The 15054-nt window shown below is 65.2% G+C and overlaps 1 protein-coding gene across 6 annotated transcripts; it reads left to right on the top strand.

The window, feature by feature from the left end:
- Positions 1 to 4572: 4572 nt before the first annotated feature.
- GATA5 (GATA binding protein 5) lies at positions 4573 to 14298 on the top strand. 6 transcript variants are annotated; one of them, XM_085004259.1, is made up of 8 exons: positions 4573 to 4680; positions 4803 to 4851; positions 5050 to 5598; positions 6532 to 6821; positions 12248 to 12373; positions 12775 to 12862; positions 13098 to 13225; positions 13575 to 14298. In XM_085004259.1, exons 3-8 carry the CDS (start codon positions 5070 to 5072, stop codon positions 13746 to 13748), a joined length of 1335 nt encoding a protein of 444 aa, XP_084860385.1. In that variant the 5' UTR covers positions 4573 to 4680; positions 4803 to 4851; positions 5050 to 5069; the 3' UTR covers positions 13749 to 14298. The 6 variants fall into 6 exon arrangements, with proteins under 6 accessions (XP_084860385.1, XP_084860386.1, XP_084860384.1 ...); XM_085004260.1 differs by lacking the exon at positions 4803 to 4851 and having other exon boundaries at positions 6646 to 6821; positions 13490 to 14298; XM_085004258.1 differs by lacking the exon at positions 4803 to 4851.
- Positions 14299 to 15054: the final 756 nt, after the last annotated feature.

Here is a 15054-nt window from a genome sequence, read left to right as displayed (position 1 = left end):
CTGCCTCTTGCTCCAGCTCTGGGCTCAGCGAGACTCACCAGCCGGAGGCGCAGGCGCATCCAGGGCCAGCCTTGGGCTCTCGAGCTGGACCCTCCCCACAGGAGGGACACAGTGCGCACACCCACGTGTCCACAGCGACTTCTAGGTCTGCTGGCGTCCCAGGCTCCTCTGTCCCTCCCCGGCAGGTCCGCATCCCCCCCCCCCCATGCTGGGTTCTGCAGCTCTGGTCGGTGCTGGGGAGGCCCCGGCCCCCCACCAGGATACCTCCTCCTTTTCCCCAGAGGCTCAGGGGCCACACAGCCCTGTGGAGGTGGAGCCTGGGGGACAAGGGCCCCCCAGGTGCAGCGGACAGGGCAGGGGGTTTGAACTGGCTTTACCTGCGGGGGCGGGGGGAGGCATGAGGCTTACCTGAATAGCGAGGAAGGAGGCAGCATGGGGGGGTGGGCTCCCCCGCTGGGCGCCCCCATCCCCACCCCAGGCCCCACAACACAGACAGCCCAGCCTCCCCCCCTGAGCCGCCCACTTACAGGAAGGATAAGCCCTGGGGGTTGGGGAAGGGGAGGGCCAGGCTCAGCCCCACTCCTGCTGGTGATCAGACCATGCCATCTTAAGGGGCGGGTTCCTGGGCCCTGCACCCCTCCCCAAGGTTGGACAGATGGGCACTGCCAATCCAGAGCTCACAGCCCCCCGCAGCCATAAGGCAGTGTGAGCATTTGGCGGGGCCTTCCTGGGGCCGTGCCCGCAAGGGGACCAAGGTCCCTGGGCTGCCCCGGTCATTCAAGGAGAAGCCCGGGTCCCTGTTGGGAGAAGATCCAGAGGCCCTGACCCCCCGGGTCCCCTGCCACCGGGTCTGTTTTGTTTTCTGCCCATACACGTGTCTGAGTTAACAGCTCCCGAGCTCTGGGGCTGAGAGGAGGCGGCTGCTGGGCAGGTGGCCAGCAGCCAGGAGTCTGTCGGACCTGCCTGCCCCCAGACTCCCCAAAGCCTCTCGGGGCCCTGGCCGTCACTTTCCCCAAGGCCCCCAAATGCAGCCCTGGCACCAGGGAACTCAGCTCTGCCTGGCCACTAGGGGGTTAACAATCTGAGGTGCTCTCCGCAGGGCCGGAGTTGGGTCCCCACCTCAGAGGTGCATCCCCCTGGCCAGGGCCCCAGAGAGCAGGACTACGGGGGAGGTGGGCAGGGGGTCACCCATATCTGACCTCAGGGGGCAGAGATTCCTTCCCAGTAGCACCAGGGCCCCAGCACACAACCCCGCGGCCTCCACCTGGCCCAGCTGCGGTCCCAGGGCCCAGCCTCCTGCTCCCTCCCTGCGCATTTGTTAAGGGCGCCCCCGTGCCTGTCCCAGAGAGAGGCTTCCGCACCTAGTCCCCCCAGCTCCTCCCAAATGCCAGGGCGAGGGGCAGGCACTGTGGTCACCTCCGCTTTGCAGATGAACGGAGATGCAGAGAGAACAGCAAGTCACCCATGCTCACACAGCTTGAGAAGACAAAGGGAGCCCAGAAGAAGGTCGGGTCTCTTGAGTCAGTGCTCCAAAGCTGCTTCCCCAAAGCTTCCCGGTGAGGCTCAGTGTCAGATGGGAGGCAGGGCAGGAACACATGACCACAAAACATGTTGAAGCAGAAGGGAGGGGAGAGAGCAACTTCTCAGAAGCCACAGGGAGGAGGGGACTTCCAAGCTGGGCATTGAGGGATGTGTAGGAGTTTGGCAAGTAGAGACAAGGGCAAAGGAAGGGGCCTCCCAGCTGGAGAGCAGCATGGGCAAGGCCTGGGGGCGGGGGGCAGGCTTGCAGCTGGATGGGCTGGCAGGGAGCATGAGGTCCTGGTGGACGGGGGCACCCGCTTAGGCAGCCTGGCAGGGGCACTTACACAAAAGGAAGACAGTCCTTTGGCATTAGAAGCGAGGCTGGTAAGGTGTGGGGAGGTGAGGAGGGAATTGTGTTGCAGTTCCAGCTGAGATACTTTTCCTTCCGGTTCAAGGAGGGGTGATAAAGGGGTCCAGACACAGTCGCAGACAACCAGTGCCCCTCCCACCCCGTCACTGTGCCCAAGGTGGCAGGCGGCAGCAGGGTATCCACCTGGTGGGCTGGGGCAAGACCTCCAGCAGCCACTGCTTCCGCCGCTCCAGGGCCGAGAGCTGCACATGGAGACACACCGAGGGGCAGCACAGCCCTGGGCACCCAGCGGGCAGCCCTTTGGCCAGTCCAGCCTGGGAGGAAGTCTTCAGAGCTTCTGCGCCACCCCACCGCCACCTCAGGAAATAGCTTCAGCCTTTCAATTATTAAAAAAAAAATACATGTCCATTTTAGCGATTTGTTAATACAGAAAAAGCCACAGGAGGAGTTCCTGTCGTGGCTCAGCAGTTAACGAACAGGACTAGTATCCATGAGGATGCAGGTTCGATCCCTGGCCTCGCTCAGTGGGTTAAGGATCCGGCGTTGCCATGAGCTGTGGTGTAAGTCACATGATGCAGCTCGGATCTGGTGTTGCTGTGGCTGTGGTTTAGCCGCCGGCCACAGCTCTGATCGGACCCCTAGCCTGGGAACCTCCATGTGCTGCTGGTGCGGCCCTAAAAAGACAAAAAAAAAAAGAAAGCAAAAAGAAAAGTGACGGGAGACAGCCTCCTCGTGTACATTCTGCATTCTTAACTTGTTCTAATTACTTTGTTTACTAGCTGTGTGACCTTGGGCGGGTTAACGAACCTCTCTGTGCCTTGTCTTCCCCGTTTGTAATGGGAATGGTAGTAACATCCTATACCATGAGATTGGTGTGAGAACCAAACGGAAACATCGCAGGCAAAGCACAGCACCCGCCTGACCTTGGATCCACTCTTCAGGACTTTACCGATTTGATGATTTTATTCCAAGTTAAAAACACAAGTCCTACCCGCCCTCTCCCTTCCCTTCGGTTCCAGCAGGGTCCCAGGTTGGCTGTGGATCTTTCCTTTTCCTCTGGACCTTTTTTGGGGGATGAAGGTGGTCCCAGCAGGTTGAGACTCCGCTCCCCCCCAAGCCCTTACTGGTGGGGTGCTGGTGGGCATCTTCCCACATCATTCAAACCTCGGTACCCTGGGCTCTGGGAGCCGCAGACACAGCGAGGGTCCCACCAGCTTCACGCTGCGGGGGGCTTGGCGCTGCCGGCTCTGCAGGCGGACCTCGTGGGGGCCCTGGCACAGCGAGTTTCCAGAGCCTGAGCAAAGTGGGACCTCTCTCTGCTCCCCCGGGGCCAACTGCAAAAAAAAGAGGAAAACAGATCTACCAGATTCTGCAGGGAGGGACCAGTTTGGACTGCGGCCTGAGGGGGAGCGGAGCCAGCGAGCGGGAGCGGGTACCAGGGGAGGCCGTCGCAGCAGCTGGGACCGGGGCCCAGAGAGCAGAAGAGGAAGAGGGGACCCGCGGTGCGTGGTTATGGGGGGCGGGGCTTGGAGCAGGGGGTAAAGAGGACACTTAAGACCCCTCTTCCCCTCCCAGTGGCATGTGTCAAGGCTTGTGAAAAGTCCGAGCCCTCCTGGAACATTCCTGTGGGGTGCCCTGCCCAGGGTGAGAGTGGGGACCCTGAGGGGTCCAATGTGCGCCCCGAATTCCTTCCTGGTGCTGGAGCACGTGGACAGGAGTGAGCGCCAGGCCTCACCACCCTTTCGGTCCGCAGGCTGAAGCGTGGTGGCCTGGAGGTGGCCCTGGCCACAGTCAGCAACCTCTGACCCTGGGTGAGCGAGAAGGGGCTGATGACGTTTCTGCAAACAAAACACATTCTTCGCGTCCTGAGCCCACCCCACTGTGTGGCCCAGCACCTGAGAGTCCACTGGGGAGGCTTGGCTCACCCCATTTCACCAAGGAGCTGGCACCATTGGGGCCACCCAGGGAGTGCCAGGGGCCACCTCCAGACCAGAGTGGCCTCCCACCCCTGCATTTCTGGCGCATGGAGGAGACTCTTTAGAAATACCCCCACCACCACCCAGGGAAAAGCCCCACCTAAGGGTGGAAGCAGGGAGCTGGGCAGGGACCTGGCCTAAAGGAAGTGGAGCCTGCCAGCCTGTCCTGCGCCCCCCGGCCAGGAAGGAGGAGGGAAGCTGCCTTGCTCGGTCAGAAGCGGAAGACTGTGGGACTCCCGCTGGACTTGGCGCTCGCGGTGGTGGAGGTACATGCGCTTGGAGTCCAGATCCCTGCTCTGGGCCCCAGGCACGGGGCGCAGGGAGGGGTCCCCACCACCACGTCGGTGATCGCGCGGGGCGAGGGTCAGGGACTCATCCACAGACGGGGCACTGGACACAGGCCAGCCCGAGCGGGAGCCTGGCACTGTCGAGAACCGAGGGCTGGAGATTTGCCAACCCCCGGAACAAATTTAGCCAAGTCCCCGCGCCGGGACTCCTCCGCGGCCCCACCGAGCCCCGGGCCGGTTCCCGTCGCCTGCCTTGGCCGAGACTGGGCGCTGGGTGCCCCGCGCCGGGCGTGCCGTCGCCTCTCGTCGCGCGCCGGGCCTGCCCGGGTCACGTGGCACCGCGGCCCCAGCCCCGGCGCTGACCCCGCCCGGGGGTGGGGGCGCCGGGAGGGAAGGGGCGGCGCGGAGGGGCGGCCGCAGCCCCGGGATTCCCTGCGGAACGGCTCGGGACCCCATCGCCCAGTCTCCAGCCCGCCTGTCGCCGCCCGCCGAGACCGCAGCGCCCTCCGGTCCTCGCGACCAGCCGGTGAGTGCCCCGGCCCCGCTGGCGCCGCGCGCCCCTCCCCGGCCCGCGCCTCCTCCCTGCGCATCGGGGGCCCCGCGCCCGGACCCTGCGCCCCGCGGACCTGCCGGGCCTCTCCTCTTCAGCGCCCACCGAGTCCACCCGGGAGCCTCCGAAGCCCGGGCTGCGGAGGAGGTGAGCTCTGCGTTCCGGCTGCGCCTGGGCTGCCCCACGAGCCACCCCGAGCCGGCCCCTGCTCCCGGCCGTTCGGTCGCGCGGGTTCCGGGTCGCGCCCCAAGAACCGCTGGGCTGGGGCGTGGGGCGCGCAGCCCGAGCACAGCACCTGCGGGGCCCAAGGGCCCCGACCTCGATACCCGTCCGTCTTCCCTGCAGGTCAAGGCGGCGCGGGGAAGATGTACCAGAGCCTGGCGCTGGCCCCCAGCCCGGGTCCGGCCGCCTACGCGGACTCGGGAAGCTTTCTGCACACGCCGGGCTCCGGCTCCCCGGTGTTCGTGCCGCCGGCGCGCGTCCCCTCCATGCTGCCCTACCTGCCGGCGTGCGAGCCGGGCCCGCAGGCCCCCGCGCTCGCGGCGCACCCTGGCTGGGCGCCGGCGGACTCGTCGGCTTTCGGCTCGGCCAGCCCGCACCCGCCCGCTGTTCAGCCGCCCGGGGCCACCGCCTTCCCCTTCGCGCACAGCCCCCCGGGGCCCGGCGGCGGCCCAGGGGCCCGGGACAGCGGCGCCTACCAGGGCGCGATGCTGGCTCGAGAACAGTACTCGGCCCCGCTAGGGCGGCCAGTGGGCCCCGCCTACCCCACCGCGTACCCGGCCTACGTGGGCACCGAGGTGGCTCCATCTTGGACCTCTGGACCCTTGGACAGCAGCGTCCTGCACAGCCTACAGGGACGGCCGGCTGGCCTCCCGGGCCGCAGAGCCACATTCGGTGAGTGCGGGACTCGGAGGTGGGGCCGCTGACTGGAGTCCTGGGTGCTGGCCGCACCCTCCGAAATGCCCCCTCCCAACGCAGGACTTCCCCAGCCAGGTGGGACACCAGCATGGGCTGGCTCAGCTCTCCGGGGACACGTACCCTGGGGGGAACACGGCGGCTGCCCCGAGGTGACAACGCCGTCCTGAATTCCCTCCTACACCTGTGTGTTTCTGCCCTTCATTCTTCCGAACCCAGGATTCTAGAATCATGCCATTCAGACCTTAGGTCTTATAAACGTCCTAGTGAAAATTTTTGGAAATGATTTTGTTCAAGTTCAAAACACCAGCCTATTTAGGTAAACCACCCCGTTCATCTGTTTTAGAAACTTTGTGTATTCTCCTTGGAAGGCCCGTTTCCATCGGATTCCACGCCTGTAAAGTGGAGCATTGCCCCCATTCCCCCTTCTGAGTAGTGGGTGTCACTTTCTCACCCCAACCCCCCAAACCCAGGGCCGTGACTTTTTTTTGCTGCTCCCGTCTTGGCCTACCCCCCACCCGCCCCCGGCTCCGCAGCGCAGGAAGCGGGATCCACGCGGCCCCGGCGCCCACCCCCACCCGGGAGAGTCGCCAGTGCCTGGAGGGGGCCCTCAGGTGGGAGGACAGTGCTGAGACCACAGAGGGCGACGGTAGGAACGCTCAGTCCCGTTCGGCCTCCCTGCCACCACCCCTCCAGATCCAACCTCTCTGCAGAGGACAAAGTCCTTGTCCTCCGCCAGTGCAGACGCGCCTGCCTCTCGGGGACCCCGTTCCGAGTGGGGCAGGTCCCTGTTGCCTGCCCCCAAGTCGGGTTTATTAACCCTCTTCCCACCTTACGAAGCAGCCCTAACGAGGTGTTTACACGGGGCACAAGCCTCCCTGTACGTAAGTCCAGAGTAAAAAATCAAACCAGGTGACATGAGTCGTGAAACAAAATCGAGGCACAGAAGGAAGGAAAGGAGCCAGGCCTCGGCCCCGCAGCTCCCGGAACGGAGCCGGCTCAGCCCTGCCGCCTGCCCGCCCGCAGTGTCCGACTTCCTGGAGGAGTTTCCCGGCGAGGGCCGCGAGTGCGTCAACTGCGGGGCCCTGTCCACCCCGCTGTGGCGCCGAGACGGCACGGGCCACTACCTGTGCAACGCCTGCGGCCTCTACCACAAGATGAACGGCGTCAACCGGCCCCTCGTGCGGCCCCAGAAGCGCCTGGTGAGTGGGGGGCTGCACCAGCCGGAGGGAGCCGTGCTTCTGCGCCCCTGATAGAGTTGGGGTGGGGGAGCCGGCAGGAGGAGGAAAGCGCCCACCCCCCCACCCCCCACGCCCTTGGGGCCTGGCACTCGCAGTGTCTCTCAGAAGGGCTTGGTGCCTGAGCTCGGCTGCGCCTACTAGGCCGGGGGCCTGGGAGCCCATCCCTGTGGCTCCGGGGGGCCTTCAGGTTGGGGGGGGCAGTGCCCTGACCCCAGGGGTGAGGCTGCAGGAGAACAAGGCCCCTGGGGGCTGCTCTATTGGGGGTGGGGGCTGTTGACTCCTACACAGGAGGGGACGCTGGCCCCTTTGGGAAGCGTGTTCTCCTGATCCGGCCGTGAGGGGACGCGACCCGGTCGGTGGCTGTTTGCTGGGGAAACTTGTTTTCACTTTTGGTTCCTTCTGGAGAGCGGCTGGGGCGGGAGTCGGGGACTGGGAGCCGACTTTTGCCCCCAGCAGCGCAGAGGCCCCAGAAGCTGCAGCAGAGTTTAAAGTTATTCGGTTCTCTGCTGTTTCTCAGGCCAACTGCAGGCCAGTTGCAGGGTCAGGTAATTTTGTGAACAAGCGGCAGGGCTGTGAGCTTGGCCCCGGTCAGGGAGGCGCAGCAGCTCCAGCCGCGGGTCTGGGCAGGGATGCGACAGGGGGCCCGTGGGAGCCCCGAGGGGCCGGTCGCTGGTTCTGGTGTGTCAGGCCCTGGGCTGTGGAAGGGCTTGCCCTGGCTGACATTCTGTGGGCCCGATGGTGTGGCCTGGGGCTGGTCTGGGCAGCCGGGGGGGTTCAGGCGAGGCCTTTGCTGGAAGCTCGAAGCCCCCAAATGGGCTGGGTGGGAAGCTGGACAGACTTGGTCGGGCAGCTTGAGAGTGGCCGCTGCTCTTCCTCCTCTGATCCAGCCTGGGTTTGGGCCCTGCAGCTCCCCCACCTCCCTCCACCCATGCCTCTCGGAGGAAGGGGGTGCCCTCGGAGCCCACATGCCCCCTCAGTGTGGTCTCTGCCCCTGTGACCACGCCACAGCCCCACGTGTGTCCACCTGGCCTCTGGTGTGGCCTCAGGGAAGGGGAAGCTGGCCAACAGGAGAGGGTCCCAGGGCTGCAGTCCAGACCACCCGACCCCCAGCCGCAGGCCGGCCCCTTCACTGACCCCCGCGCTGTCCCCGGCCAAGCCCGGACCTGGGCGCCAGGACACACTGGTAAACAGGAGGCGTGGGTCCTCCTGCCTCTGCCCCCCACCCCGCCCCGCAGGGCTCACCTCCCAGCAGAAAGTTCCCGATGGTGGGGGGGGGGACAGGGCCCACCGTCCGCACGTTGAGGCATTTGCCTTCACGTCAGCCGGGCGAGCACCGCGGCTCCCAGACACCCGGCCACCTCCCTGGGCTCACAGCCTGCAAGCCGAAGACCCGGGTTCAGACTCAGGCTCCCGCGTGCCCCCTGCCCACGCTGCCCCCCTGCCCCCCTCCTCCGTCTTCTCACCCAGTCCCCTGCGAGATGAAGTCAGGAAGTGCCCCCTGCCTGCTGGAGGACAGACCAGGCAGCTCCTACAGGGCACTTGCCCCGGTGAGGCCTCTGTTTCCTAGTCTGGGGACACGGAGTCCTTCGGTAAGCGTCCCTGCTCATCTCCCTGGGGCCGTGGGGCCTGGAAGGTGGACAGCTGGTCGCCCGTGTCCAGGCCTGCACAGATCTGAGTGCAGAGCGCGACCAGGCAGCGGGGTCCCGGGTGTCCTTGTCACCCCCGAGCAGGACCCCAAGGGCAGGAGTGATGCCTGGGAGGGGCTGCTCCAGGAGGAACCCCTTCTAACCTTCTTTTAAGTAATTATAGACATCCTAAGAGTTTGTCACCAAGAACACGGGGATGTGACAGTAACCTCTGTGTGTCCCTTCCCGGCAGGAACCTGCGTCTTTTTAACCCTTTGCCTCCCATGTGCGTCCTCAGTCACAGGCCGGGAGGTTGCACCTCGGACCGAGGCTTCCGTCCGTGTAGACTGCAGGGGATGGTGGCGGTGGCTGCACGGACCCCTGGGTGCCTGCTCCTGCAGCCCAGAGTGGAGCCCGCCCCTCCACCACCCAGCGCCTCCCTCTCCCGGGCCCCTCCCTCTCTGCCAGCATCCCCCTGGGCTCCGTGCTGCCCACCAGGCTGATACCGCGGGAGCCAGAGCTCAGAGTGGCTCTGCTGCAGGCTTTGAAGTTCAGCTTCTTTTGAACAGACAAGAAAGAAAAACAAAACGCAGCCCGGAGAGGCCCGGCCTCGGGGGTGCTGAGCATGGCCAGGCCTGGCCGCTCGTCCCACCCTCCAGGGAGGAAGGACAGAGGGAGCCCTGGCAGCCGCGAAGTGCCAACAGACATGTCCCCGAAGTGCATTCGGCCGAGGGAGGAGGGTCTGTCCCCCCGAGACCACGGCGCCTCTGGTCCTCGGCCTCCGGGGCCATTCCCCCGTGAATGCAGGCTGCTGAGGCTGGAGGAGGAGGCCTGAGTGAGCAGAGCCCTTGGAGAATGGGTTCGGGGTCACTCTTTTTGCCCACGTTCTTGGGTCTAATCTCGGTTTTAGTGCATGCTCGCTGTAGAAAGGGTCGCACATGGCTCGCGGTGTCCAGGTGACAGGTCCCCCGCCCCTTCCCCCCGCTGTGGCTTCTCCCACAACCTGCGGCCGTGCGCGGACCTCTGCCGCTTCCGCGATGCTGGGGTGACGGGGCGGGGGGACACTCAGGGGCGTGTCAGTCTGTGCCTCGCGGGGGAGCGTCCACAGGCAGGCTGATGGTGCAGGAAGCAGCCCACGAGGAGACGCGTCCTTGTGCGGTGACTCCCGCGTTTCCCATGGAACGCGGGGCGGAGGGGGGCCCTTGAGGAAGCGCAGGGTGTAAAACTCCCTGAGGTACCAGCTGGGCGAGGGGCGTGGAGCGCCCAAGTCCATGGTCCCCCCGGGTCAGAAGGCACAGCAGGTGAGACCACGCTGGCCCACGAGGGCGGGTTGGGGTCGCCACATAAAGTGAAGGATGCAGTTAGATGCAATTCCAGGTGCACAAGGACCCGCGTTTTAGTGTAAGTATGTCCCAGACATCACACGGGACATACTTATGCCGCGTATTTACTGCTCATCTGAATGCACGTCCAGCCGGGCATCCTGTTTGTGTGTTTGCTAAATCTGGGACCCCGGTGGGGGCGGGGGTGTCCCAGGGCCTCCTCCCACCTGAGGCGGTGAATGGGTTGGAGGGGCTCCGGGGACCCCAGGCTGAGGAGACTCTGCCTCGCGCTGGCCTGAGGGCCCGGCAGGGGGCGGGGGCTTCCCTGGGCACAGACCCTGGGGAGGGAAGGAGGGGCAGATGGCGGGGGGCGGGGGGGGCGGGGGCTCCAGTCGTGTCAGTGGGAGCTGCTGCTCTCTGGACAAGGCCAGGCTGTGGCCCCAGGCCTCCTGGGAGGCTCCCTGGCTGGGGCTCTGCTCGCCTCCAGGGCCAGTGGTCCTGCCTCGGCCTGTGTCCCACTGGCTGCCCCCGGGCTGCGGCCACCACTTCCCTTCTGCCTCTGCTGGACCTGGGTCAGGTCAGCCCACTCCACGCCTGCCGGAGGGCAAGGCCCACCCCACCCCCAGGCGCCCAGGGAGACCCCCTGATGAACCGCAATGGCTGGGGCTTCCTTAGGCCCAAGCAGCCAGGCCCCAGCCAGGCCGGGAGCGCCTGCCCTGTTTCCTCTGGAGCCTCAGAGGCCTCGTCCCTTCAGCCCTGCCTCGTCTTGTGGCCTGTTGTCTGGATCCTGGGGCAGAGCTCCCTGGAGACCGGAGACCCGGCCTTGGATCAGACAGGGTGAACTCTGTGGGGCCTCTGGCCGCCAGCAGCCTGGGGGCGGGGAGGGCCAGAGACACTTCCAGGTCTGCATTTTCTTGGGAACGCTGGTCCAGGGGGCTTCAGACGGGCCCCACTCTCCTTCCCCGGCCCTTCACAGGGGTAGCCTGTGCCCTGGACACAGCCTGGGGGCACGGGGCTGGGCAGGAGGCCGTCGGCGAGGCTGGCATGCCCGGCTGGTGCAGAAGGAAGGACCTAGAAACTGGCGCCAGCGGGGACGCCAGGCAGCCCCGGCGTTCAGCCCCCGTCCAGACCAAACCCTTGGCGGCTCCGTTTGTCCATCTTGCTTTCGGTCGCCCTCTGGCTCCGCCCTGGCTGGAGGGCACCTGGGAGAGGTCACATGTCCCTGCAGCGACTTCGAGTGTGGGGTCTCAAGGGCTTCCGTCCTGGTGCCCCAGGGTGCCACGGAACCACGGCAGCCGGCTGGACTTGCCTGACCGAGGCTGAGGGGAGGTTGGGGAAGAGACCCTAGACCAGGCAGGGTGTGCAAATGGGGCAGCGGTGGGGGTGGGGGGTGGGGGGGTCAGACAGGTTAAGGCCTCTGAGGGCAGGGGCTGGGAGGAGGGGAGAGCTGACCCCCAAGGACCAAGTCTGAGGGCAGGGACTGGGGAGGGGTGTGCCACCAGCTGGCCATGCTTGGGGAGGCAGGGGCAGGCTTTGGGTCCAAGGCCCAGCACAGAGCGTCCGGAGCTCCCAGACTGCAGGTGACAGGATCCCATCAAACACAGAAATGTAGGAGTTCCCATCGTGGTGCAGCAGAAATGAATCCAGCTAGGAACTGTGAGATGGCAGGTTCGATCCCTGGCCTCGCTCAGTGGGTTAAGGATCCGACATTGCCGTGAGCTGTGGTGTGGGTTGCAGACGCAGCTTGGGTCTGGCGTTGCTGTGGCTGTGGTGTAGGCCGGCAGCTGCAGCTCCAATTGAGACCCCTAGCCCAGGAAACTCCACATGCTGCGGGTGTGGCCCTATAAAGCAAAAACAAAACAAACAAACAAACTGCGGAAATGGGAGCGGGGCAAATCCTTGCCTGGGAGAGAGGGGCTGGTTGTGGGGACCCCGAGCTGGAGGGAGGCCTGAGTCGTCCTCCAGCAGCTTCTATCCAGCCAGGCAGCTCAGCAAAGGCCCTGGGGCCCTAGGATTGTTGGGTCCAGACTCCTGCCACCAGGCCCCCAAATACAGGGAGGTTTGGGGTCCCTGGCCAGATTTGCAGGACTGGGGTAAGCTCTGCTGGGGAGGAGGCACGCCTCTGGAAGCTTCCAGATGGGCCATCTTGGTTCCGCATAAGGCACAGTAGCAGCTGGGGCATGTGTGGGCGTCGGGGACGGGCACCCTCAGCTCTGAGTCTGGTGCAGAGTGTATGCTCAGCCCCAGGTTCTGGGGGGGGCAGGTGCCCAGAGGGACCAGCAGGCGCCCTGAGCGTCCATCCTGGGGTGGGGTGGGGGTGTTGCTGCCCAGAAACACGGGGCTAGGCCCAGCGTTGGCACTAAAAAGAGGCCACAAGAGAAAACCAGCGGCAGGTGTGTGCTCGTGCCCAGCACGGCTCACCCAGGCCCCTGGTCCACAGTCCTCGTCCCGCCGGGCCGGCCTCTGCTGCACCAACTGCCGCACCACCAACACCACGCTGTGGCGGCGCAACGCGGACGGCGAGCCGGTGTGCAACGCCTGCGGGCTCTACATGAAGCTGCACGGGGTGAGCGGGGCCCACCCGAGCCGGGGGCTGGGAATGAGGCAGGGCGTCGCTCCCATTGGCCTGGCTGGGTGTGTACACACGTGTTCACATGTGGCTCCGCTGCCAGCATCACGCCCACGTGTCACTGAGAGGCCTGTCACGCAGGTGGGCTCACGGAGGCCATAGCACTGCCGTGGCTCGCCCGCAGCCGTTCAGCCTGGGGCAGGGGCTGGTCACGCCAGGAGCTGGGGAGGCTGGGATGGGCCTGGGAGGAAGTGCCAGGCCTGGGGCAGCAGCTCCCCAAACAGGGCTGCGGGACTGATGGCTCTGCGGGGCTGAGATCAGGGCGGGTGGCCCAGCAGGAGGCCCCACGGGCGAGCAGGGACGAGGACCAGCCACCCAGCCCCTGCCCGCCCTGCCAGGTGCCGCGGCCCCTGGCGATGAAGAAAGAAAGCATCCAGACTCGGAAACGGAAGCCGAAGAGCGTCGCCAAGACCAAGGGCTCCTCAGGTGCAGGGTGGGGCCGTGGGAGGCTGGAAGGGGCCCGGGCCCCCAGGCCCTCCTGTGGGGCACACATTCTCCCTAGGGAATCACTGCCTGTGTCACACGTTCCACCGTTAGAGATTCACATCTTTGGTGCAACATCGTCCTCCTGAAAGACGATACCCCCCCAGCCCCTCCCTCTCTGCGTGACCAATGTAGCCAGATCTGGCGGCTCCTGCAAACGCTGCACCTTCCCTCCCAGGGTCCTCGGGAAACACTGCCACCTCCCCGCCAGCCTCTGTCCCTGACCCGGAGATCTCAGTGGCCACTCTGAAACCCGAGCCCAGCCTGGCATCCCCTTCATGCCGCGGACCCCGCGTCCCCCCCCAGGTAAGGCGGATGTGGGATGGGCAGCCCTGACACCCCAGCCAGGTCAGAGCCCCTCCCAGAAGCCAAGGGCTGGGCACACGGCTGGTCGCTGGTACCGAGAGCTGACCCGTGGCCGACGCTGGCTGAGAGCCCAGCCTGTTGCCACGATCCTCACGAGGGGTCCCCACCCCACCCCAGGGTCTGGGGGGGCCCCTTAGGGCTCCCGACCTCGGGTGGGGCAGGTCGGCAGCTCCGACTCTCATGAGCGCCCTGTCCTCCCTGCAGGCCTCCGGGCAGGTGGACGACCCCCTGGCCCCCAGCCACTTGGAGTTCAAATTCGAGCCTGAGGACTTTGCCTTGCCTTCTGCAGCCCTGGGCCCCCAGGCTGTCCTCGGTGGGGCCCTGCGCCAGGAGGCCTGGTGTGCGCTGGCCTTGGCCTAGGTCCCCGGACACCCCCGGACCCACCTCGCTGCCTCTTCACTCCAGCACAGCAGAAAAACTGCCAGGCCCACACCCAGAAGAGGCTGGAGCCAGCCGGACCTGAAGGCGCTGGGCGTCCTCGACAGCGGCTGGAGGCCTTCTGTGCGGATGGCAGTTGGGCCACAAAACAGGAGGAAGGCTGGTGGGAGAATGGCCGAGCCCTCCACCCCCAAACAGCAAGGGACCCCCCAAATGTGCGAGGCTCTGAACTGCACCAGCCACTCCAGCTGCAGCTGACCCAGGGCACCCAGCACCCACTTGAATTCTGTTGTCCGCACTCGCCATCGTCATGTTTACAGGTCGCAGCAGCTGGGAAAAAACCGACATCCTGCTGAAACCGACATCCAGCATCAGAAGTGAAATGCCTGAGGCCAGGCAGGCGGCGGGGGAGCGGGCAGAGCCAGACGCGCGGGACCCTCGGGCCCCGGTCTGTCCGCCTCCCGCCTTGGGCGGCTGGAGCCACGGCACAGAGACAGGACTGCCGGGAACAGGTGTGCAGGTCGCTCGCTGTACCGGCCGCCACCCTGCGGGAAAGCTGTCACAGCGTAGTCACCGTGGACTCGTATTTATTCGGACAGTTTTCCCAGGGGGGCAGTAAAGGGCCTTGTCCTGACCGAAGCTGTGTACCGTGACCGTTTCTGGCGGGGCCCCGTTCTGACCCACACAGACGCTCTTGGGGCCGGGGGGCGGGGGGGGACCACATGTCCTGGCCTGTCTGGAACTGTCCCAGTGGAATCTTAATAATACCCCTCTGCTTACAAAGCCGATCCCTCACCGGGCTGGGTCGTGAATTAGCCAACGCACTGGCTGGAGGCAGCTCTGCCCCAGGGAGCCGACAAATGGCTACGAAGAGCCGGAGGGCAGAGCCGCCTTGGGGAGCACGGAGGAGTGGGGCACGCCCTGCAGAAGGGCCACAGCGTCACTTCTGTCCTGCTGCCACCCTCCACCAATAAGACTTTCTGAACTTTCCACACACGCCAGAAGTCTCTCTCTTTTTTTTTTTTTGGCCTTTTTAGGCTGCATCCACAGCACATGGAAGCTCCCCCAGGCTAGGGACCGAATTGGAGCTGTAGTTGCCGGCCTGCACCACAGCCACAGCAACGCAGGATCCGACCCACATCTGCGACCTACACCAAGCTCACAGCAATGCCAGATCCTTAACCCACTGAGCGAGGCCAGGGATCGAACCCACGGCTTCATGGATACTCGTTGGGTTTGCTACCGCTGAGCTACAGTGGGAACGCCTGGATTTTTTTTTTTTTTTTTTTTTTTTTTAATGTAAAGTCTTCCGCTTGAAAGCGTTTCCCCCCAACTCCCAAACGGATTCAAAAACCTTTCCAGCATGGTGAGCTGGCCGCCGTCACTGTGTG

Source organism: Sus scrofa, chromosome 17 (genome assembly GCF_054392235.1).
Source record: "Sus scrofa isolate SSC_HxYL_T2T_F1_AM1 chromosome 17, Sscrofa_HxYL_maternal_Yorkshire_Landrace_v2.0, whole genome shotgun sequence".
Classification (NCBI taxonomy): Eukaryota; Metazoa; Chordata; class Mammalia; order Artiodactyla; family Suidae; genus Sus; species Sus scrofa.
This window is presented reverse-complemented; position numbering and strand designations above follow the sequence as displayed.